The sequence below is a fragment of the Loxodonta africana genome, chromosome 4 (genome assembly GCF_030014295.1).
Source record: "Loxodonta africana isolate mLoxAfr1 chromosome 4, mLoxAfr1.hap2, whole genome shotgun sequence".
NCBI classification, from domain to species: domain Eukaryota; kingdom Metazoa; phylum Chordata; class Mammalia; order Proboscidea; family Elephantidae; genus Loxodonta; species Loxodonta africana.
This window is the reverse complement of record NC_087345.1, coordinates 52,057,896-52,083,220: the sequence shown is the minus strand read 5'-3', so window position 1 is coordinate 52,083,220 and position 25,325 is coordinate 52,057,896. Positions and strand designations below refer to the sequence as shown.

The 25,325-nt window shown below is 37.8% G+C and overlaps 1 protein-coding gene across 26 annotated transcripts in view; it reads left to right on the top strand.

Annotated features, from left to right (window-relative positions):
• The window catches only part of METTL25 (methyltransferase like 25), a 147,496-nt gene that overhangs the window by 43,764 nt on the left and 78,407 nt on the right, over positions 1 to 25,325 (top strand). For 4 of the 26 annotated variants that reach the window (XR_010321787.1, XR_010321786.1, XR_010321788.1 and 1 more), the window contains exons 7-8: positions 11,042 to 11,220; positions 15,100 to 15,188. The exons of 13 other annotated variants lie outside the window; for them this stretch is intronic. Coding sequence is in view for 9 of the 13 variants with exons in the window: in XM_064283777.1 (XP_064139847.1) it covers positions 11,042 to 11,220; positions 15,100 to 15,188 (268 nt within the window). In the remaining 4 variants the exon portion in view is untranslated. Of the gene's footprint in view, positions 1 to 9,490; positions 9,652 to 11,041; positions 11,221 to 11,402 lie in introns of those variants that run through there. 9 more of the 26 variants (XR_010321785.1, XM_064283779.1, XM_023559281.2 and 6 more) reach the window with 9 other exon arrangements.

Here is a 25,325-nt window from a genome sequence, read left to right as displayed (position 1 = left end):
TTCTCACAGTGGCTGGTGGGTTCTAATTGCTGACCTTTGGGTTGGCAGTCAAGCACTTAACCACTGTGCCACCACGGTTCCTTCGATCCAAATATACAAACTCTTAATGTCCTTACTTTTTTTTACTTACTGTATTTCGATGATCTCTCTAAGATGCACAGAGGATGTTACCTCATTCTTTTTAATCATTTCCACAGTATTTCATATGCTATATTTTATTTATGCAGTCCTAAGTAATTATTATTTTCTTAAAAACTGGTACTCTTTTTTTTTTTATAAAGCAAAATTTAATAAACAGATGATCAGTTCAGTATAGAGTTTGGAGTGCATAAATATGGCACCAGTGTTTATCTTTGTTTTCTTATCCTAAACATTAGTTTCAAAATAGTGTAGTTAAGTGCTATAAAACAGATATACACAGAATGTTTTATCTGTGTTATCTTACAGGGTGATAGTATGTGACTCAGTCTGTAGCAGATTGACAATATGTTTCTAGCGGGCAATACCCAAGCTATGTCTTGAAAGATTGTTGTTGTTAGGTGCCGTCTAGTTGGTTCCGAGTCCTAGAGACCCAGTGTACAACATAACTAAACACTACCAGGTCCTGTGCCATCCTCACAATCTTTGCTATGCTTGAGCCCATTGTTGCAGCCACTGTGTCAATCCATCTTGTTGAGGGTCTTCCTCTTTTTCACTGACCTTCTGTGTTACCAAGCTCGATGTCCTTCTCCAGGGACTGATCCCTCCTGGTAACATGTCCAAAGTGTGTGAGACATCTCACATACTTTGGACTTGAAAGATCAGTAGAAGTTAATTAGACAAAGAAGTGGCAAAAGTTTTATAGGCAGAATAGGCAAAGGCATTGAGTGATAGAGTTTTTCAAATCAAGTTTTTTTTGTCTTTGCCTTTCCATCACTGTTTCTGTCTTTTCTCCGATCTTATTCTTCCTTATATCTTTTTCACAAACAATGCTAATGATAATCCTAATGTTTGTTTCAATGGGTAGGAGAGGTCAGCAAGACCTCAATTTTCTCATTTCAGTTTACCCTATAAACTGTTTCTCCAAAATGTCTTCTTGGTTCACATAGTTTATTTACTTAATACTCATTCACACATAAAATTATTGTTGAGTTTTCTGGGAAAATTAATTTAATAAAGTAGCTCCAAATTTTCCCTCTCTGGAGATGGAAGTCACTCAGTTAATTTTCAAACATCTGGTCTTGGATCCTGCTTGAGTAAAGACAGTTTCACCTTCTCTTCTCTGGAGTGAAAGTTTCCTTTGTACTCTGTGAGTCAATAGGGGATTTTGGTCCCCCAGAGTCAGACAAGAAGCTGGTGGAAGTGTTGCAAGGGTTTGTCAGAACAGTGACTGGCAGCTACAAACTCTAAGTTCCTATCTCTGTAGGCACAGTCAATTCATGGAAAGGTTTTCTTGTCAAAAATATCTTACCCATTGAGAATCATTTAGATTATCAGAGAAACAATTCCAGGGTTAAGTGGGGAAAGCTAACAGTCATATTTTAGTTTTGTTATACGTTTTCCCGATACATACCTGAAATGGACAGAGGGTTGGAAGTTTCACTTGTTGGGAAAGCAAAGACTAAGCAAGAGGAAACAGGACTAATTGATATGATGAAATAGGTGGAGATGCATACAACATGAGTACTCTCAAATTCTTTGAAGGTCAAGAAAAAAGTGGGACAGCCAAAAGATAGGAGAAAAATGTAGAAAAATAAGTGACAGGAATAACAAAAGCAGTCTTGGTTTATGTTGCAATTTTGCCTAGCCCCAGACTGCCACGTTTTCTCATCTCAAAAACCAGATGGAAAAGGTAACTTACTCCTTCTCTCTTTCCCACACCCCATCACCATTTTTCTCACCTTATCTTGATTGTTGTAAAAGAGAGAAGATAAGTACCATCACCTGCAGTTTTTATAGCAGTGTTTCTAAACTCTGGCTGCTCAGCTGAATCAAATTTGACACATTTAGTGTACAGATGCTTGGGACCTGAGTTATAATCTTTTGGAGTGGGACTTGAATATAAGTTATTTGTAAGACGCATCATAGGTAATTTTGAGGAACACCTGTGGTTGAAAACTAGGTATTTATTATGGTTCTGTAAGAAAGCATACAGAATGCTAGATGATTTACAGAAATATGCTCATTATAGTTATTTGAACCTCTGCCACTGTAGAGACTTAGGTGCCACTTGGCAGATGCAAACTAAAGGTTGAACCCAGAAGGGCTCAGGAGGGTATATCCAAGTCCAATGTATAGAGAACTAGAGTAAATTAGTCCAAAACAAAGTCCTTGAAGTATAGAGCTCGGAGTGCAAAACTGGGGAAACCAAAGATTGATCCAGGAGGGCAGGAAATCAGGCCATAAATGGGAGATGAAGTTAAGGGTTAGAAGCTACACAAAGTCAAGGGAAAACAAGTAAGAAACAAACAAGGAGTGTTCAAGATAATTATGAGTACCACTGGAATTTTGAAGGCTTACCTTTATTGATCAACAGGTATAAGTATGTATGAGTTGCTGTGTGAAAGCAGAAAATGGTAAATAGAGTTTGTTCTTGGTTATTTAGCAGCAACTATTTTTTTTTATTTTAGGCAGTGGTGGTTCAGTGGTAGAATTCTCACCTTCCATGCGGGAGATTCAGGTTTGATTACCAGGCAGTGCACCTCAGGCATAGCCGCCATTCATCCGTCAGTAGAGGCTTGCATGTTGCTGTGATGCTGAACAGGTTTCAATGGAGCTTCCAGACAAAGACAGACTAGGAAGAAAGGTCTGGCCATCTACTTCCAAAAATCAGCCAGTGAAAACCTTGTGGATCACAATGGTCCAATTCAATTATGCATAGGGTCACCCTAAGTCAGGGACCTAATAGATGGCAGGTAACAACAGCAACAACAATTTTGATAGATGGAATATGGATCTAGCCTTATTTTGTATATGCAATATAATATAGCCATAGCATTTTTTACTAAAATAGAAATATACCGATATGTAGCTTGATCATTAAAATAACTAACTTACAGGCTAAGAGAGGAGCCCTGATGGTACATTGGTTAAGTACTTGGCTGCTTACCAAAAGGTTGGTAGTTCAAACCCACCAGCCACTCCTTGGGCCAAAGATGTGGCAATCCGTTTCCATAAATATTTACAGCCTTGGAAACCCTATAGGGCAGTTCTATTTTGACCTCTAGGGTCACTATGAGTTGGAATTAGCTCAACAGCAATGAGTTTAGTTTTTATAGGGTAAGGAGTTTGCATGCACAGAGTTGGTATATTACTTGCCATATACCTAATATTAGGTTCCATAGAACTGTATCTCTAAATGATCAACTATGTCATGTGTTACTCCCTTCATATCTTACACACCTGCCGTTCACCCTCACTTTGTTTGCACAGCTGTTTTAAAGTTTGCGTTGGGGCAGCGTTGACCTTTGGGGTAGAAATTTGAGTTATTAACTGTCCAACATAGTATAGATTTTATGATGATGTTTACTATGTAAACAGTGTGTGTTTTACATGAATATGTTTACCCAGCATGTTGTGGTAGACCATAAAGGTCTGTTGTGAATTTAAATTTTCAATAATACCTCAGAGCTCTCTGAGTCATTATGAATACTGAACTAATACAATCTGTTTTAAAAACTACTTTTAAATATTTATACATTATAAGCCAGTAGAACATTCCAAGATCTATCCTAAATTATAGCACTGTCAGTGATAGGATAATATCCATACACCTACAAGGAAGATCAGTTAATATATTATTATTCAAATTTACATACTAACCACTAAGGCTACAGATGAAGAAATTGAAGATTTTTAACAACTTCTGTGGTCTGAAATTGATCAAACATGCAATCAAGATGCATTGATAATTATTGGTAATTGGAATGCAAAAATGGGAAACACAGGAAAAGGATCAGTAAGAAAATATGGTCTTGGTTATAGACACTACACTGAGATCACGTGATAAGTTTTGCAAGAACTTATATAGTCAGCAGGTATTTTTTGAAAATACCTGGTGACTGTATAAGTGGACTTTGCCGGGTGGAATACACAGAAATCAAATCTACTACATCTGTGGAAATAGGTGATGGAAAAACTCAATATCATCAGTCAGAACAAGGCCGGGGCTGACTGCAGAACACACCATCAATTGTTTATACTCAAGTTCAAGTTGAAGCTGAAGACAACTAAAACAACTCCATGAGAATGACAATACAACCTTGAGTACATCCCACCTGAATTTAGAGACCATCTCAAGAGTAGATTTGATTCATGGAACACAAATGACTGAAGACAAAATGAATTGTGGGAGGACATCATACGTGAAGAAAGCGAAAGATCATTAAAAAGAAAGAAAAGACCAAAATGGATGTCAGAAGAGACTCTTAAAGTTGCTCTTGAACGTAGGGTAGCTAGAGCGAATGAAAGAAATGATGAAGTAAAAGAACTGAACAGAAGATTTCAAAGGGCGGCTAGAGAAGACAAAGTAAAATATTTTAACGAAATATGCAGAGCTCTGGAGTTAGAAAACCAAAAGGGAAGAACACGTTTGGCATTTCTCAAGCTGAAAGAACTGAAGAAAAAATTCAAGCCTCGAGTTGCAATAGTGAAGGATTCTGTGGGCAAAATATTGAACGTCACAAGAAGTATCAAAAGAAGACAGAAGGAATACACAGAGCCACTGTACCAAAAAGAATGGTCGACGTTCAGCCATTTCAGGAGGTAGCATATGATCAAAAACCAATGGTATTGAAGGAAGAAGTCCAAGCTTCACTGAAGGCGTTGGTGAAAAACAAGGCTCCAGGAATTGATGGAATACCAGCTGAGGTGTTTTGATGCTGTAAGTCACTCGTCTATGCCAAGAAATTTGGAAGACAGCTACCTGGTCAACCAACTGGAAGAGATCCAAGTTTGTGCCCATTCCAAAGAAAGGTGATTCAACAGAATGTGGAAATTATTGAACAATATCATTTATATCACACACAAGTAAGATTTTGCTGAAGATCATTCAAAAACAGTTGGAGCAGTACATTGACAGGAACTGCCAGAAATTCAAGCCAGATTCAGAAGAGGATGTGGAATGAGGGATGTCATGGATTTTGGTTGAAAGTGGAGAATACCAGAAAGATGTTTACCTGTATTTTACTGACTATGCAAAGGCATTCGACTGTGTAGATCATAACAAATCGTGGATAACATTGTGAAGAATGGGAATCCCAGATCACTTAATTGTGCTTATGCGAAACCTAGACATAGACCAACAGGCAGTTGTTCAAACAGAACAACGGAATACTGTACGGTTTAAAGTCAGGAAAGGTGTGCATCAGGGTTGTATCCTTTCACCAAACTTATTCAATCTGTATGCTGAGCTAATAATCCAAGAAGCTGTCTATATGAAGAAGAACGTGGCATCAGTATTGGAGGAAGACTTGTTTAACAACCTGTGATATACAGATGACACAATCTTGCTTGCCGAAAGCGAAGAGAACTTGATGCACTTACTGATTGACTTAGGCTGGGTTCTCTAGAGAAGCAAAACCAGTGTAGCATATACGTGTGTGTGTGTGCACGCGTGTGTGTGTGTATTTAGATAGAGAGATTTATCTCAAGGAAATGGCTCACACAGTTATAGCGGCTGGCAAGTCCCAAGTCTATGAGTCAGCTGTCAGGCTGGAGGATTCTCCTGACTCCCATAGCTCCAGGGGCTGATGAACCCAAGATCGGCAGGTCACATGGTATGCTGCTGGCTCACAGGCTGGGGAAGCTGATGAATCTAAGATCAGCGGTAAGGCAACAGGCTGCAGAAGCCAGTGAATCCCAAGATTGACAGACAGCATGGCAGGCTGCTGGCTCAAGTCCCAAGAACTGGGGGTTAGATGATGATTAGCTGGGTGCAGGATCCAAAATGAGCAAAAGCCGGCAAGCTTTGCCAGAATGTCCATTATATATTGAATGCAGGCCACACTCCCGAGGAAACCTCCCTTACAACTGATTGGCTGATCATATCACGGAGGTGATTACGTTATGTGAAAAAAAATGGAGGATAACTACATCACTACATAACTGCCTAACCTCTGTGAATCATGGCTATGCCAAGTTGACACACAGCCTTACCCATCACACTAATGAAGATCAAAGACTACAGCCTTCGGTATGAATTACACTCAACATAAAGAAAGCAAAAATTTGCACAACTGGACCAATAAGCAACATCACGATAAGAAGAGAATATTGAAGTTTTCAAGAATTCCATTTGACTTGGATCCACAATCTACACCCATGGAAGTAACAGTCAAGAAATCAAACCACATATTGCATTGTGCAGATCTACTGCAAAATATCTCTTTAAAGTGCTGGAAAGCAAAGTTGTCACTTTGAGAACTAAGGTGCATCTGACCCAAACCATGGTATTTTCAATTGCCTCGTAAACCATGGTATTTTCAATTGCCTCGTAAACCATGGTATTTTCAATTGCCTCGTATGCGTGCGAAAGTTGGACAGTGAATAAGAAAGACTGAAAAAGAATTGATGCCTTTGAATTTTGGTGTTGGCAAAGAATATTGAATAAACATGGACTGCCAGAAGAATGAACAAATCTGTCTTGGAAGAAGTATGCCAGAATGCTCCTTAGAAGTGAGGATGGCGAGACTTCCTCTGAAGTACTTTGGACATTTTATCAGGAGACCAGTCCCTGGAGAAGGATGTCATGCTTGGTAAAGTAGAGGGTCAGTGAAAAAGAGGAAGACCCTTCATAAGATGGATAAACACAATGGCTGCAACAATGTGCTCAAATATAGCAATGATTGTGAGGATGGTGCAGGACTGGGCAGTGTTTTGTTCTGTTGTGCGTAGGGTGGCTCTGAGTTGGAACCAACTTCACAACACTTAACAACAACATGAGCCAGTGGTCCCTAGGATAAGAAATACCAGAAAAGTTTTATGTAGTGCCTTATAGAATATACAGAATATACATTTTCCCAAGCTTGACTAATGTTTCAGTACTTGGTCTTGATAATGTTATTATCATAATTAATCTAAAGTATTCATATATGCTATTTCTTCCCCTAGAAGTTGGAGAGCGAACTTCTTTTATAAATCTCAGTATGACTTATCTGTTTTCCCATAAAGGTAGAAACATACTGTAGGAAATGCTGTCATTTACCTACCTAGAGCCACACATTTCCCCTTCCTTGCCAACTGAACCAAAATCTTATCTGGATATTAGGTATCAGGAGACTTTAGGAGCTGAGGCATTAGAGATAGGTGAATCTCAATTTATCTAAACTAGTTATGGTAATTCTGTTGATTAGGGAATGGATATGAGTCGTAATTCTTACCAATGAGACATGAGGGCCAGGTCTCCTAGGGTGTTTCTGGAAATTTTTTCTTTGCTCTTAAAATTAAGCACAAGACAGGAACATCACTTTTTTTTTTTTTTTTTCTGCCTCTGGAGTTTGTCATCTGTATGTGCTTGTTCAGCCTAAGGGAAATATCTGAATACCTGGTTACTGTTGGCTTAGATATATGATGTCAGATTTTGTTGTTAGTGTTCTGACTGAGTCCACCTATTCCGAAGGATAAAAGACAATTTACTTTTACTGTGAATTTGTAGATCATTTCAGAGGCTTAGGAGTGCAGGAGAAGTAGAGAATGAGGTAGAAGCCTAGAGAGTCATGTCAGGTAGTTTCATAGAGCTTCTTCCCTGGCTTTATTATCAGCCTCTAATAGGAGCAGCCCTCATCAGAATTATGCTTGGTTGACTCCTCCACCTCCTCCCAGCCCAATACCAGAGAGTCTTCTAATATTGTTAATGCAGTCCAAATACTTCTGATCTGCGAAGTCAAGTATAAATGGCATAACCTTTGAAACCCCACAGCCTACCTTCATGTTTACACCCAGCCATAATGTGTTACAGGATACTAAGGTGATTCTTCCATAGATGCCTCCATTTACTTTTTGTTTTTTAACCTGAGGAGGCTTGCCAATTATCTTTCACATGGTGGCATCCTTAAATCAGTTCCTGCCATTTCTGTATCAAACAGAAATATGTCTGGGGTCTCTGATACCTATCCTAGTGTAGATTGTTTCTCAGTTTATGTCTTCAGTGAGAATTTTAAGGGAGGAGACTAGTTACTTATGTAGTCATCTTCTCTGGCTTTGGGGATCAACAATAGGTGCCATTGTTTTAAATTTAGAGGTACTTTATCTGAAAACGTGTCTGATGGTTGAAGAAAAACACATCAGCTTATTCTTATTTGAAAATGTAACTAAGATACTGTTTGAAAAGAAACTTATCCTGTATTATTAAACCTTTCAGATATCCAGTATATGATATTCAAAACTGCTGAGACACCATTAGCTGCTTAATATTAGCATTAAAGAATCTATGGTATCACATAAAAAGTTATGGCTAATTTTTTAGTTCAAAGCAGTTAATTGATCACATCATTGTAATAATGCTTACACTTACTGTCTTTTTGGTAAAAACTTGACAGTATTTTCTATCTCATGTAATATGTATATTATTAAACATATGTTTGCCTGCTATGTAATGCTAGATGTTTGAAGGACATGGAGGAATAAAGCCTGTTCTCTTTACAAAAGAGCCTGTATTGACTTCCATTTCCAGCAGTATGATAGATGAGATTTTTCTGAGGGACACTTCTGCTACAGTTCAGCTTGATCCTAACTGAATTAGAATATTTCTATTTTTTTTTAAGCACTGCTGAGTCCACAGAATATTAGGAAAATCTCCATGGATCAAGAGAAATTAAAACCAAAAAATTGAAAGGAGAGAAGGGGAAGAAGGAGGAAGAGGAGTTAAAACCAGAACAGGGAACTCTGAGCCATAAGGTAGCAGACAGTGTTGTCCTGAAGCACATGCTGATTACATTGGGATCCAGAGACTAAGACTGGGTCTCCTGCTTGATGGGGGGAGCTAAGCCTGAGAAGGACATACTGAGCTAGGACTTGAATGGTACAACACAGTCTTCAGTCTGCTCTAAGCAGAAACAAATTCCCCTTTGTGGGAGAATACTTCTTGAATTCAGGACCTTGGAATTCTTACAGATTAAAATTTACCAAATATGAACTCAATACTTAAAAAAAAAAAAATACTAAATCACAAAATATGGCTGACTAGGTATTCTGGCTAACTCTGGTTAATTACAATTATTATTATTTTTTAAAAAAGCATTGAAACACTGGAAAGATATTTAGGATTTACCAGGTCAATATACAGGAGAAAGCAGGAGCCCACAAAGGTAATGAAAACACTGAAGCTACTGAGGACATTTGTGGACATTGTAAACTTGAGCTTTGGTTTCATACCTTTGCAAGGGTGGGATACCAATAACAAAGCCTAAACTCACACAGAAGGGAGTCTCATAGAAGACATATTACCATAAAATGAAACCTCACTGTAAGCGTGAGCTAAAAGTAAACTGCTTTCTGCCCTCCTATTCCCTAGGAACTGCAAAGAAAGTTTCCTTTTCACCAAACAGAGTGGGGGCAGGATGTATTGGGGCTGTCTCTGAAACTATGCAACCACAAGCTCTTGCGCAGAATTCCAGCCCAAATTTACATTATTGCAGTGCACCAAAAACTACAACCACAACCAAAAATCGCAAGGTGAGAATTTAGCTTAGGTGGTCCTGGAGAGTAGGGACCCAGTGCATGTGGCAGAAACAAATGCATAGACAAACTCAGAAGGCCTCAATATCGGATTTACCAAAAACAGATATTAAAAAAAAAAACAAAAAACTGCTTTACTGATGAAAACAGAGGCATATTTAAAAGTTTTATTGTTTAAAATGTAATTCTAGTTATAGAAATAGTCACTTCTCCTGTTGTTATTGATTCCCCACACCCCCTTGTCCTTATTCCTTCTTTCTTTCTTCCCTGTCTCCTCTCACTTTTGGGTTTTTCTTATGTGGGCAGAGAGGAGTAACATGAGAACATTAACTCTCTAAAAGGGAAAGAGGGTTGTCTCTTGGTACATTCTTCTGCTTTGGCACCCACCACATTATTTAACCATGGTGTGTTTATTGTCTGTCTCTCGCAACAGACACTGAGCAAAAAGCTTATCTTTAAAATGTTTCTCTTAATGCCTAACAGCCATATATGTTACATCATATGGTACATATGTGTGATACATAGCAAGTACTCGGTAAAGGAATAGTATGTGAAATAAAATTATAAATTAAAAAAAAAACTGATTCAGCGCTAGAAAAAAACTAAACGAGAAACAATGGTATTTGATCAGACATCTTCAGAAGAAATAATTATGTTGACATAAGTAGTTTGAGAATTCAAGGCACTGGGCTGGTTTTTGCCTTGCTTAGCAAAGATAAGAAACAGAAGGTTAGAGACGTTTACATTCCAGCAGCCACTGGAGTAAAGTGATGAAAGCACACTACCCTGGTGAGATAGAGGTCTTATTTTACTGTAAATCTACACAAGCTCAGATTCCTTTGTGATTGTAAGTTATGATTCTTCTCTTCAGTATTCCTTGACAAAGAGTAAGAAGCTTCCAGATATTAACCTGTTAACTACAAACGTTTTATTTCTTCTCCCGGGAATGTAATTTTTAATCACATAGCATATAATGACCAAAAAGATTGTAAAACATGTTTAGGGAAGAATATTGTATTTGTTCCCTTGATTATAGTACTGGTTTCACATTTTTTGACTGAAATACACATTAAGAAATACTTTTTATATCACTACTTTATCTAGTGTATATAAAGTTATAAAACTGGTACTGAGATTTCACCCAAAAGTACTTATTCTTTTTTGTTTGTTTTGTTAATATTTGTTCTTGAAAAGGTACTTAATCTTACAAAATGTAATGCATGTTGATTTTTTCCCATTTTGTTATATTTTATTAAATATTGGTCACAACCCACTGAATTGATCTTGTAACCTGTTAGTGGCTTGTAACCAGCTCACTATTGAATGATTGGCTCTCCCCTCCAAAAAAAAAAAAAAAACCTTTTGTGTCGTGTTTTCTGATTTCCAGGATGTGAATACTTGCAGCTTGGACAATTTCAGGCTGCCACCCTGCGATCACTGAAAGCTGGGTTGAAAAGAGATTCACACAGTCAGCTGTCTCTGAAGTCAGTACAGACCAGCTGCATCATAGCACTGGTTGTAACCCACAGTTTGAAAACCATTGATAAAAATTTATGTTTGCTACAGGTAACTGAATTTGGTCATTTAAACTGCAAATCGCCTTACCTCTGTTGTTTTAGGTAAAACGGTGTCTCAAACAGCATCTGGTATATAGAAAATGTTGAACGTATATTTGTTAAAGAATTGGTTGCTTTAGGTTGACAAATATAAAAGAATATTTGTGTCTTCCAACTTTGTTTCTTTTTCAGTTGCCCAACTTTTCGAATAAGAACTTCAGCCTCTCAAAAGAATCTCACAAGACTTTACCATTTTTATAAACTACTTTTAATTTGAAGAGGAAATATTTTACTTCATTTATTTATATATCATGGTGCTTACTACATCACAAGTTCATTACTCGACGTTTTTCTAAGAATTTTAGCACCTAACTTAAGAAAATAATGTTTTAAAAACAAATTATGAGTGATTTGATTATATTTCAAAATAATTATTTTAAGTAAATGAAACTAAAAAAATAAGTTATGTGATTGGTGACATTTGAAATTAATTCTTTTCTCTGAACTTTTTTTTTTTTACCATTTCTATAAATCATTAATATTTTATCAAGACTGTGGAAATTGGGGCATGGCAATATTTCAGCAATTTCTATTATTTTAGTGGAGTCCGCGAGGGGTGTGAGTAGTTAATGTGCTGCTCCACTGCTAAACAAAAGGCTTGGATGTTCCAGTCCATCCAGAGGCACCGTGGAAGAAAGTGCTGGTGATCTGCTTCTGGAAACTGACAACCTGCGGTGCACAGTTCTCTGACACACGGGGCGTCACTGCGAGTCCGTGAAGAAAGTGCTGGTGATCTGCTTCTGGAAACTGACAGCCCCGCGGTGCACAGTTCTCTGACACACAGGGCGTCACTGTGAATCAGTGAAGAAAGTGCTGGTGATCCGCTTCTGTAAACTGACATCCTCACGGTGCACAGTTCTCTGACACACTGGGAGTCACTGCAAGTCAGTGAAGAAAGTGCTGGTGATCTGCTTCTGGAAACTGACAACCCCGCGGTGCACAGTTCTCTGACACACGGGGAGTCACTGCGAGTCAGTGCAGAAAGTGCTGGTGATCTGCTTCTGGAAACTGACAACCCCATGGTGCACAGTTCTCTGACACACGGGGCGTCACTGCGAGTCAGTGCAGACAGTGCTGGTGATCTCCTTCTGGAAACTGACAACCTGCGGTGCACAGTTCTCTGACACACGGGGCGTCACTGCGAGTCGACGGCAACTAATGTGTACTGAATTTAAAACCATCCTGAAATAAGATGAAAACTCTGTGAAATGATGAGCCTACAAGATCTGACTTAGTGACAGCTTTGGGCACTGAGGGTATCACTGAACATTCATTCGACGTAGAATGTGCTAAGATTTAGGAGACACTCAACAAACTGAGTTCCCACCAAGTGCTCACTTTGCCTGATACCAGTGATATCTAAATGAAAAGATGTTTTAAAATATACAACCTGATGGAAAGAAAGATAACAAAAGACAGTTGTAATATAGTGTAATAGGTGCTATATTAGAGTCAGTATAAGTTACATTGAAAGTGATAAACCCACTGCCGTCGAGTCAGTTCCGACTAAGGGTATCTAACGTCTAAGGGAGTTAGAGAGCACTGCACAGAAGAGGAGATGCTCTGACTGACTAGAGTTCTAGTTCTGTGTCTGCAGCAGTGTGCCCTTATATAAATCAGTTAGCCTTTTTGTACATCATCTGTAAATTACTTGTGCGGCAGGGGAGGCATTGCTGTCAAGTCATGTCCTACAGGACGGAGTAGAACTACCCGATAGCATTTCCAAGGCTGTATGTAATCTTTATGGAAGCAAACTGTCACATCTTTCTCCCACACAATGGCTAGTGGGTTCAAACAGCTGACCTTTAGGTTAGCAGCTGAGCATTTAACCCCTGCACCACCAGGACTCCTTAGTGAAAAGAGAGAGGAGTTAAGTCTCTTGTGGCCCTATCATTATTATTCTATAACTTGAACACGGCTTTTCAGAAATGTCCCTTTTATTTAAACCAAACCTCACCTATATTTATCAAGACACTTAGATTTACTTTTAGTAACTTTTTCTTTCCCCTTAATTATATTGGGCTTGCATAAATACTCTGCTTTCCTGCTGTGATGCTTCATTTGAGTGAAAATTTGGAATTTCAGCAATATCATACTTTTGAATCTTTGCCAGTGTAGTAATGGCCATAAATAACTCGTTTTCCCCAAAGTTTTACATATTTGATTTTTAAGAAGTAAAAGTTATGTAACAATAAATATTGGTAAATACATATGTAAATTTTTATTTTCTAAACTGTCAGCATTAACCTCAGTTTACTAGCTTGTTCAATAATTTAAACAATTAGACACTCTCAAGAACTACCTCAGCTTGAATAATGTTTCTGGGGTAGCTACTCTCAGGTATTGCTCTTTGTTATGTTATAGCAGATAATTAAGCTCTGCTCCCAGCCTTGTGGATTTGGCTGTTTATAAGCTTTTGTTACAATATTACATTATTTCTCACTGTTCAGCTGGGCATATGTCCTTAAAACATTCTTGCCAATTACTATGGGATGAATCCAGAGATTTCTGGATGTACTTGGCAGTCTTTGTACAGTTACCTCATGCACACAGCTGTATCTGATCTTCAGTCAGTTGTATCTTCTCTGGAGTATTGGCACTGGTTTTATTTTTGCTATGGGGTACCCTCTTGCTGCCTAGAAGTAGTTAGAAGTGGAACTTTAATACATTTTACCCGCTTCTTTCTTTAATTTGCACCTCATTATTTTCAATGTTTTTGTGACTAATATGAATGGATTTTTTAAGCTCATGCGGATTAGATTTATTTAGCATTAAAAAAGTATTCCCCCTGCTCATGGTAAATAAAAGAAGTCAAGAATGTGGTTAAATCTAAAAAAGAAAATTAATATATCCACTTAAAAGAAGTAGTAAAGAGAAATAGTTTGTTTCAAATATAAAGTAATATGAAATCCAAGCTAATGGAAAATTTATGAGAGTTGACTGTGTCAGAGAGTTGACTATTAAAACATGTAAAACAAACAAAAAAATAAAAAAGCTTTTTTAAAAAACTAGTTTACAGTTTACTAGTTTTATATACAAATCTGGATTGTATACTCTAGGGAAAATGCCTTTGAAAAATATTTTGCTGTATAGTGTTCTTACATTTCTTTTTTCCCCACTTTAAATAAATTAGAAGCATGTTGTGTAAATAATTTTATTTTTAAGAATGAAAATATAAAAGCTAAGCCATTTTCTTCATCATCAGCCTGGTACAATGAGTGAAATTTTCACAGGAATGAAGTTACGTAATTCATAATAATAGTGTAAAGACTATCTCATTGACTTAATGTTTCAGGTGTTCCATATGTGTCTCAGTATAAACTTTTTTTTATCAAGAGCAGAGTCTTGGAGCAGAGGGAACTTGTCATGCACAATGAAAAAGCTCCATGGGGAGCTGCTGTTACAGAGAGTTTGCCAGACCAACGCAGTATTTTCTCTCAGCACCTGGACTTTGCCATTCTTGTAGTCAAAAATAAAAATAGCACAGTGCTATCTGGACTGATTCATGATTACACAGTGATTTAATGTAGATATGGCTCCACTGAGGTAATATATTCTTTTTTACTGGATGTTTATTTTCTTTTGTATATACATAAACTATAACTTAGATGCATATTCACTTGGGGTCACGTTCTCAGGCTGCACTTTTAAATAAATAATAAGTGAAATATTAATATGTTGATTATATAGTGGAACTAGAAGTGGAGATGAGAACCAGAAAAAAGAATGTGTTAAATAAATCTATACCTGGCATGCTCCAGAGGGAAACAAACAAGACACTAAAATATTATTTTGCTGATGACTAACTTTTTTTCTTTTTTTTGACTAGCTGTGCTCCTTTAGAATCTTCTGTGAAGCAAAAGTGCATACATGGCTTAAACAGGGGCACCTCCTGGGGAGGGCAGAAGGAGTGAGCCGGTAGGGGTGCACCTGATACTTATGGAATTGAGTAATAATTATCGTGTTGTTATGCTCTGATTCTCTTTAAATGTCTTAAATTCTAGAGTCTTTCTCTTGTACCTTCTTTACAACTTGAATCTTCATTGACATGAAGTTTATCTTTTTAAATGACCAAATTTTTATACCCGTATTTTTTCCAATCATTTTACGAGAGTAGAGCAGTTTTTAGAAGTAAACCACTTTTTAAATTATCTAGTAATTTCTCTGCTCATTGTTCTGCTTTGAATTTATTCTTCATTTTATTATAGTTATTATTAATGCTGCAGAGTATAGGTCCAATTTAATTGTTTTATTATATTTATCCTTTCAGTTTTAATATATTTGAGAAACCAATAAAAGTGCTTCAGAAATCTCGGCAGTTCAGTAGAGCTATTAATTAACATGCCTTTTATCCTTGGATATTTTGAATACCATATATGCTTGGCCTCATTTAAAAGCTGAAATGAAAAGAAATTTTCATAGAATTATTCCATAGTATCTGTTTTTTTTTTTTTTTTTTTATCTGTGCCAATTTTAAAACAAAGTGCTGAGGTGGGAAAAAAGTTTCTAAACTTTTATAACAACTAAAACCCACATGCCATCTCTCCTTGAGAGCAGGTGAGTCTCTACATGGCAAGTCTTCACATACCCTTGATGGATGCTTTTAGGGAGGCCTGTTTATGGAGTCTTAGTCAATCCTTGAAGAGAATGAAACGGAACAGAAACAAAACTTTAAAAACAAAGAAAAGAGGCTGGTAAATATGTACTTGACCTTTGGTAAATTTAGTAAATTTTGGAAGACTATAAGATGCATATCAACCTAAATGTTATCTTCATTGTTACATAGCATTATAAAAATGACACAGATGTCACCAAAATTATAACAGGAGAAATCTGGGTTAAAGGTAGACATTTATGAGTTATTAGCATATAGATGGTGTTTAAATTATAAACCTGAATGCACTGTCTTAGGGATTACAGATGATGAAAAGAGGAAGTTCAGGAGCTGCATCCAAACCATCACAGAAGAGATTGAGAAGATAAGACCAGAAAAGGGACTGATAAGGAACAGCAGTACAGGATTGTGCTGCACCATGTTCTTTTACTTTACTTACTATATTGTAGATATTACCATTTTTAGTATATGCAGATCTACTGAATTGGTTTTATGCACTAAAAAATATTCTTTGGAGTGGATATACCATATTCTATTGACCTCCTGTATTGACAGGCATTTTTTAATTTTATCCTCTAACTTTTACAGATTTTTTACTTTATCCAGTTTTATAATCTGGAGATTATTCCTGTTTATGATTTGAGAAATGCCTCTAATTTCATGTTTTTCTAAATACTATTTATTAAATAATTCATGCTTTTTACAATATGAAATGACACTTTCACGTATGCTATATATACATATATACATACATATATATATAGACTCTTTTCCTTTAATTTGTTTATTCCTATGACAGTACTGGAAACCCACCTGGTGTATTGGTTAAGAGCTGAGGCTGTGAACCAGATGGTCAGCAGTTCAAATCTACTTGGAAACCCTGTGGGGCAGTTCTTTTCTGTCCTGTAGGGTTGCTATGAAATACAGCCGACTCAATGGCAATGGATTTATGACAGTACAACACTGTTTTAATGTCTGTTGTTGTTAGGTGCCGTCGAGTTGATTCTGACTCAAGCTACCCTATGTATAATAGAATGAAATGCTGCCCAGTCCTGTGCCATCCTTAGAATCATTGCTGTGTTTGAGCCCATCATTGCAGCCACTGTCAGTCCATCTCACTGACGGACTTCCTCTTTTTCACTGACTCTCTATTTTACCAAGCATTATGTGCTTCTACAGGGACTAGTCCCTCTTGATAATATGTCCAAAGTGTGTGTGATGAAGTCTCGCCATCCTCGCTTCTAAGGAGCAACCCAAAAACCCACTGCCGTCAAATTGATGTCAACTCATTGCGACCCTATAGCATCCTGGCTATAATTCTTCCAACACAGATTTGTTCGTTCTTCTCATATTGAGTCATGCCACATCAGCAAATGAAGGTCCTGAAAGCTTTACTCCATCCATGTCATTAAGGTCGACTCTACTTTGAAGAGGCAGCTCATCTTCTAGCACTGTATCAGACAGTGTTCTGCTGCTATTTATAAGGTTTTCTTTGGCCAGTTTTTTCAGACGTAGATACCAGGTCCTTCTTCCTAGTCTGTCTTAGTCTGGAAGCTCAGCTGAAACCTGTCCATCAAGGGTAACCCTGCTGGTATTTGATACTGGTGGCCAAGCTTCCAGGATCATAGCAACACCCAAGCCACCACAGTACGACAATCTAACAGACACATGGTAGTTAATGACTATAGTTTATTGGAATCTAACAAGTTCCCCCAAAATTCTTATTTTTCAGAATTTTCTTAGCTAATCTCATACATTTTCTCTCTCAAGTGGGTTTTAGAATCAGCTTTTTAAGGTCCATAAAAAATCCTATTGGGATTTTGATTGGCATTGCATTGAAAATATAGATCTTCTAGATCAGTATCCACTGTCAGTTTGTCATACAATAGTGGCTTCTGTGTTGCTATTAATCTGGAAGCTAAGCTACTGGTATTTCATATATCAACAGGGTGACCCTTGGTGGACAGGATTCAGCAGAACTTCCAGACTAAGCCACACTAGGAAGAAAGGCCTGGCAATCTACTTCTGAAAACCCTGTGTATATAACAAAAGAATATTGCTCTATATAATGTTGGAAGATGAACCCGCCAGGTTGGAAGGCACTCAAAATGTAACTGGGGAAGAGCTGTCTTCTCAAAGTGAAGTTAACATTAATGATGAGGGTGAAATAAAGCCTTTGGGACCTTCATTTGCTGATGTGGTGTGACTCCCAATGAGAAGTAACAGCTGCAAACATCCATTAATAATCAGAACAGGGAATGGACAAAGTATGAATCAAGAAAAACTGGAAGTCATCAGAAATGAAATGGAACTCTTGAAGATGGATATCTAGCTGTTAGTGAGCTGAACTGAACTGGTATCAGCCATTTTGAATCCAACAATCATATGATCTAATATGCTGGGAACAACAAATCGAAGGGGAATGTTGTTGCATTCATTGTTAAAAAGAACATTTCAATGTCTGTCCTGAAGCTGTTTGACATGCTTTTTTGAAATTCAGGTGCAGAGGTTGGATAGATGGTTTTGGATTTCCAAGAAGAAATCTTTGTTAAAGATAGAACTTTATGAGTTATTAACATGTAGATGGTACAAGTAGTCCCTGACTTACGACAGTGTTCTGTTACAGTGACTCTGTCACAAGTCTGTTCTGACATAAGTTAAATACCTCATTTTTTTGTTTGTTTTGTTTTCATTATTGTTGCATTTTATTATCAGTATCTTTATAAATCCAATCTTTATTTGTCTTAGGGGGTTGGAAACATTGCTTTTAAATATCCTCAAGTGAGCATCTGAGAATAATATCAGCAAATTACATGCTGCAACATTGTGTATAGTACATATTACTAATGATAAGATGTATTTTTAAAAAACATGGTCGTTAAATGTAAGTTCATGTATTTTATGATTGTCTACCATTTTGTCGTCTAATGTGATTTCCCTGTGTGTTGTAAATCCTATCACTATGATGTAATGAGATGAATTAATGGCAGTTATATTGATGAGATCTACAGGATTACATAGTGTCTTAAGCCAATCTTGGTTGAGATATAAAAGAGAGAAGTGAGCAGAGAGACTCAGGGACCTCATACCACCCAGAAAGCAGTGCTGGGAGCAGAGCACGTCCTTTGGACCCAGGGATCCTGCACAGAGAAGCTCCTAGTCCAAGGGAAGATTGATAACAAGGACCTTCCTCCAGAGCCAACAGAAAAAGGCTTCCCCTGGAGTTGACACCCTGAATTTGGACTTGTAGCCTACTAGACTGTGAGAGAATAAATTTCTTTTTGTTAAATCTATCCACATGTGGTATTTCTGTTATAGTAGCACCAGATGACGAAGACAAAATTTGGTACCAGGAGTGGGGTGCTGCTCTAACAGATACCTAAAATGTGGAGGCAGTTTTGAAACTGAATGGAGAGAGGACTGGCAGCAGCAGAGAGGCAGCAGCCACAGAGAACTGGCAACAGCAGAGCCAGGAGACCAGTGCCAGACAGCGTTGGAGCCAACCCACAGAACAAAAGAGCTGAGTGCCTTCCAGTCAAAGTTTACAGGTGGAGTGAGGTGCCCCCAGGCACTTAACCATGGACCTACAGAGCTTTGGAACCGTTGCCCCAGCAGGGCAGATGCAGGCGTGAGGCCCAAGGGCTGAGAGACCAAGGAACCAGGAAACAGAAGCTGAAGAGTCAAGGAACACAGGAAGCTGAGCTGCCTCAGTCTCAAAAGGTATAGCCAGGACTTCTGGGGTTTCAAATGGTGGAGCCATGGCCTCTGGTTTTCTAAGGGTGGAGTCATCACAGATGGACTAGGGGAATGGTGCACCTAAAACTGAGGGAGCAGAGTTACCATCCCAGTGGGCCTGGAAGGTGAAGCTGAAGCCTAGGGCAGAGGGGCCTCTACTCTGAATCTGGAGCGTGCAGCCAATACCTAGAGTCTGGAGGGCAGGGCCATTGTGTAAATAGTCTCAGAGAACTGAGGATTATTTTCAAAACCTTGAGAGCTAATGTAATGTGTTCTGCCTATTTGCTTGGTGCCTGTTGTGCCTTCTTTCCCTGCAATTTCTTCCATTTGTCATGGAAATATCTAGCTTGTGCCTGCCTGCTGCACCATTGTACCTTTGGAAATGGATAACTTATATTCTAGATTTCACAGATGAAGAGCAATTTTTGGATTTTGGACTTGGAATTGATTTAAGACTTTTGACATGATGTGATGGGGTGAATATGTTTTACATGTGGTAAGGACATGAATTTTGGAGGGCCAAAGGGTGGAAAGGATTGAATTGTGTCACCCCAAAATATCTGTCAACTTGGCTAGCACTAGATGACTAAGACACGTTCCAGTGTAATGCATTTTCCTGAACTACTGTATGCCTTCCAATTAAATATGTGCTAATTTTTTCCAGTCAGTTTTTTCTTCAGAATATCACTGTGGGGGCGGGGGGAGGTGGAATCTTTCTACATATTTTCAGGCGATTAGACCTGCATTTTCCTGGCATCATAAGGTGAATTACAGAGGGAGGATGGTCTACTGATTTATATCTCTCATTTACAAATCCATTGAAAGAATAGGATTCTTTCCATGTTTTTCAATAAATTGACTTTAATCCCCTCTCTTCCAGTGTTACAAGTTTGTTTTTTTTTAGCTTTTGGTTGGGATACTAGAAGAGATTGGGAAATCATCTGCCTGTCAAATATCCTTTTAAGTTGGAAGATATTCTGGTATTATATTTTTGGAGATTAGTTATCTCCTGTTGAAAACTTAGGTTTTGTTGTGTGTGTGTGTTTAAAGTCTTCCCCTAATATTCTCATGGCTTGCTCCCTCATTTCATTTAATTTTCTGCTCAAATATCATGTTTTCCAAGAAGAATTCTATATTAAATAGGACAGAACTATTGAACTAGTTAGTGTGGTATGGATCCTGTATGGGTATTCCTGAGGTGTTTTTTGTTTGTTTTAATTTTTGTGAAAATATGCACAACAATACATAGACCAATTTAATAGTTTCTACATGTACACTTTAGTGACTGGTTACATTCTTCGAGTTGGACCACCCTTCTTGATATCCTTTTCCAAATTATTTCACCATCATTAACAAAAACACTGCCCTCCTAAGCTTCTCATCTAACTTTTCAAGTTGCTGTTGTCAATTTGATCACATATGGATAATTCCATAGAAGAACACAGTGTTCAAGGCAGACATTCTTTTTTAACTAAGTGAACCTCTTCTTTAGTTTAAAGATGACTTCAGGGGATAGCTTTGGTTTAAGGGTTAAAATTTAAAGATTTCTTCATGGCAATAGTTGCAGGGGGTCATCCAGCCTCGATGGCTCCAGAAAGTCTACAGTCCATGAGAATTTTAAATTCTGTTCCACATTTTCCCTCTTTTGATTAGAATTCTTCTTAGAATCTTTGATCAAAACATTCAGTAATGGTAGCTAGGTACCCTCCAGTTCTTCTGGTCTCATAGCAAATAGAGACCAATTATTGTACCTTGGGTAGCCACTTACAAACTTTTAAGACCCCAGGCACAATACAATAAACTAGGAGAAACAGAAGCACCAAAATAAGTATTAGGACAATTGGCTGGAACGTTCCACGAAATCATGACCCTAAATCTTTGAACCAAGAAAATAAATCCTATGAGGTGTTTGGTTGTCTATAGTCAATATCAGCAGCTGCTTTTTCTTTTTTTGTAGAAATATATACAACACAATATTTGCCAATTCAGTTCTTTTTGAGTGTATAGCTTAGTGATATCAATTACATTAATCATGTTATATAACTATTACCCTTAATTGAAGCCAGATTTCTCTTTACCATAAACAGATACTCACTACTTCCCAAACAATGGCTCTCTCTACCCCCTCCTCCCACCTCTGGTAACAGCTAATAAACTTTGGTCTCTATACATTTGACTATTATCATTTCATATAAATGAGATCATACAGTATTTGTCTTTTTTGTGATTGACTTGTTTTACTCAGCATGTCTTCAGGGTTCATCCATGTTGTAGCATGTATTAGGACTTCATTTCTCTTTATGGCTGAGTAGGTTCCTAAGTTATTGATCCCGCTATCCCCTGCGTTTTGCCTCAGACCACAATCATCATCATCTATTTATCTTAGAGTGATGTACAAATGTCACCATATTCTGAGAGTTCTGTGCTATAAAAAGTTGGGGAAGCACTAAGATAAAGATTTATATGCAAAATGGATTCAGAATCTGAATAACAGTGGCTTAAACAAAACAGAGGGATATTTCTCTTGCAATTCAGAGGTAGGTGATTAGAGTTGGTATGGTGGCTCTGTACCACAAAGCCTTCCAAGAACCCAGAATTCTTGTATTTTGTTGCTTCATCTTCTGCTGCTCTTGTCTGCATGGCCCTAGTTGGCTTGCCACCATGATCACATTCTAGACAGAGGAAGGGTGAAGTAAGGCATTGGAGGTGTGGGGCAAAAGAACATACCTCCCTCCCTTTAAGCAAATGGCTGGGAATTTGCACACATCTTTCTGACTATAACTCATTGGCCAAACCTGGTTTCATAGTCTGGTAGCTGAAAGGGAGTCTGAGAATTGCGGTCATTCACCTGAGTGGCTGAATGTCAAGCTAAAAATTGAGAGCTCTGCTACTACATGGAACAAGGAGAATGGACTTTGGGGAAACACGGTTTTAGTGGTTAGCACTTTTCCTAACCATTCTGAATAAAATAGCACACCTCATCTCTCTAGCCCCTTACTGTTCATACCCTACACATTGCTGGTGAGTCAATTCCAATTCATGCACCCCTATCAGACAGAGTAGAACTGCTCCACAGGGTTTCTAAGCTGCAGCTGGTGGATTCTAACTGCTGACCTTTTGGTTAGCAGCCAAACTCTTAACCATTACACCACCAGGATTCCTCACTCTTGGCAGTAAGATATAAATTTTTTTTTTTAAGCTTTAAGAAAAAAAGAAATTAGTATACTTACAGCAGTCCTTTCATTTAATGATAATCATGTCTCAGTTAAATCTTAAAGTCTTCAATTTACTACTCAATAAAATTCAAACTAAACTGTTTCAAGTCATCTTGAAAATTGGAGAAGTAACCTAGTATCCCTAGAAACCTGGATAGGCTTCAAGAGCTCTATGAGTCCTGTTCAATTGTAAGTGAAATTATTTGTGTATGTGCATTTATACGGCTTGATGGTTAAGAGGTTGGACTCAGGAGTCAGGCTCCCTGGATTTAAATTCCAGCTCTGCCATGTACTTACTAGATTTGCAACCTCGGGCAATTTATTTAACCTGCCTGTACCCCAGTTAAAGAGTGACACAATGGTTAAGTGCTCGGCTGGTAACTGAAAGGTGGGCAGTTCAAACCCACCAGCAGCTCTGTGGGACAAAAGACCTGGTGATCTGCTGCTGTGAACATTACAGCCTAGGGAGCCCTATGGGGCAGCTCTGCTCTGTTGGTTTAAGGTCATTGAGTAGGAATTGATGGCACACAACAAGAATGTACCTCAGTTTCCCTATCTGAAGCATGAGTATAATAATAGTACATCAATTTTGTAGGATTTCTTTGGGAACTAAAGCTAATTAATACATATAAACCAAAACAACTAAAACCTGTTGCTCTTGAGTCAATTTTGCCTCATAGTGACCCTATAGGACAGAGTAGAACTGCCCCATAGGATTTCCAAGGAGTGGCTGTGGATTCAAACCGCCGACTTTTTGGTTAGCAGCTGAGCTCTTAACTACTTCACTACCAGAGCTCCAATTAGTACATATTAAGTACTTTTAATAGTGCCTCATACATATTAAGTGCTGTATGAGTGCAAGCACAATTGTTTTTAATATTACTAAGGGGAGGGTCCATATTTTCTTTCTGATTATCAGTGGGGTCTTTAATCCTCCCCTAAAATAGTTTAAATGTCTATTATAAATATTACATTAATACCTGAAAGAAACCTCTTCCACAGACTTTTTATCTGCATGAAATTTGAACTTTCTCTATTTTAATAAAAAGTCATCTGGTCCTTCTAATGGACCACATCTACCACGGCCTCCACCAGACTGAGTCCAGTACAACTAGATGGTGCCCGGCTGCCACCACTGACTGCTCTGACAGGGATCACAATAGAGGGTCCCAGACATAGCTGGAGAAAAATGCAGAACAAAATTCTAACTCAAAAAGAAAGTCCAGACTTGCTGGCCTGACAGAGACTGGAGAAACCCTGAGAGTATGGCCCCTGGACACCCTTTCAGCTCAGTAATGAAGCTACTCCTGAGGTCCACCCTTCAGCCGAAGTTGAACAGTCCCATGGAACAAAACAAGACTAAAGGGACACACTAGCCCTGGGGCAGGGACTGGAAGGTAGGAGGGAACAGGAAAGCTGGTAATAGGGAACCCAAGGTTGAAAGGGAGAGTGTTGACTTATTATGGGGCTGTTAACCAGTGGCATACAACAAGGCGTGCACTGTTTGATGAGAAACTAGTTTGTTCTGTAAACCTTCATCTAAAGTGCAATTAAAAAAAAAATCATCTAATCCTTTGCAGCTTTGAAGTATATTTAGTGTAATCTACCTCAACGGTATTTTTTAAAGAGTTTTTTTTTCTTTCAAGTTTTTAGTTCTGTTCTACTTTTTTAATCTAATGGAAAATTTATATTTACCTCAACTTTGTTGTAATACTTTTGATAAAATTTAAGCTCTTAGTTTCCAGGCTTTAATTCAGAGAGGAAATTTGTTTTGTTTTCCTTTTGGACACCCTGTGTAATTAATAGTTCTATTTTTTTTTACATAAGTAGCTCCAGCATTAACAAGTTGCATATGTAACTCTGTAGATGAGTTGGGCAGTAGATATGTTACTAAGTAATGAATGTTGATTTTTTGTTGTTACTTGAATCGTAGATGCAATTAAGCCAAATTGAATCACAGTTTGAAATATTACAACCTCTTAATATAATGAAAAAATAAGAGCCTGTGGAGCTGTTCTTTTCCTGAAAAGTGAGCATAGTGGCAAAAAAGTAAAATTTGGTCCTTCAACATTCATAGGAATGAATTAGTATGATTCTGTAATAAATTGCCAAATGCCATTTTTTAAAGTCATTGTTTTAGAAAGTTAGGTAAGCAATAAAATTCCAGTATTTTGTACTTATCACCTATAGTTGCACTGAACATGAAGAATATTTTCATTTTCAATTGCTTTTGTAAATCTTAAAGAAATAATTTTGGCGAATTGGTTGGCATCAGACCTGGAGCTTAAACACAAAACAGGTGTTGTTGAGCAAATACCATCTTCATAATACTAAAATGCTTTCAGTTAACAGACTGAATTGAACTGTTAAACGTCACTGCTCCCATGGTAAACTCCTGTTTGATGCTCTCAATGACTAATTTGCTTTCTCAATAGATTATTTACTTTTACGGAAAGAGGAAAAACTGTATTTTAATAATCCATTTTTTCC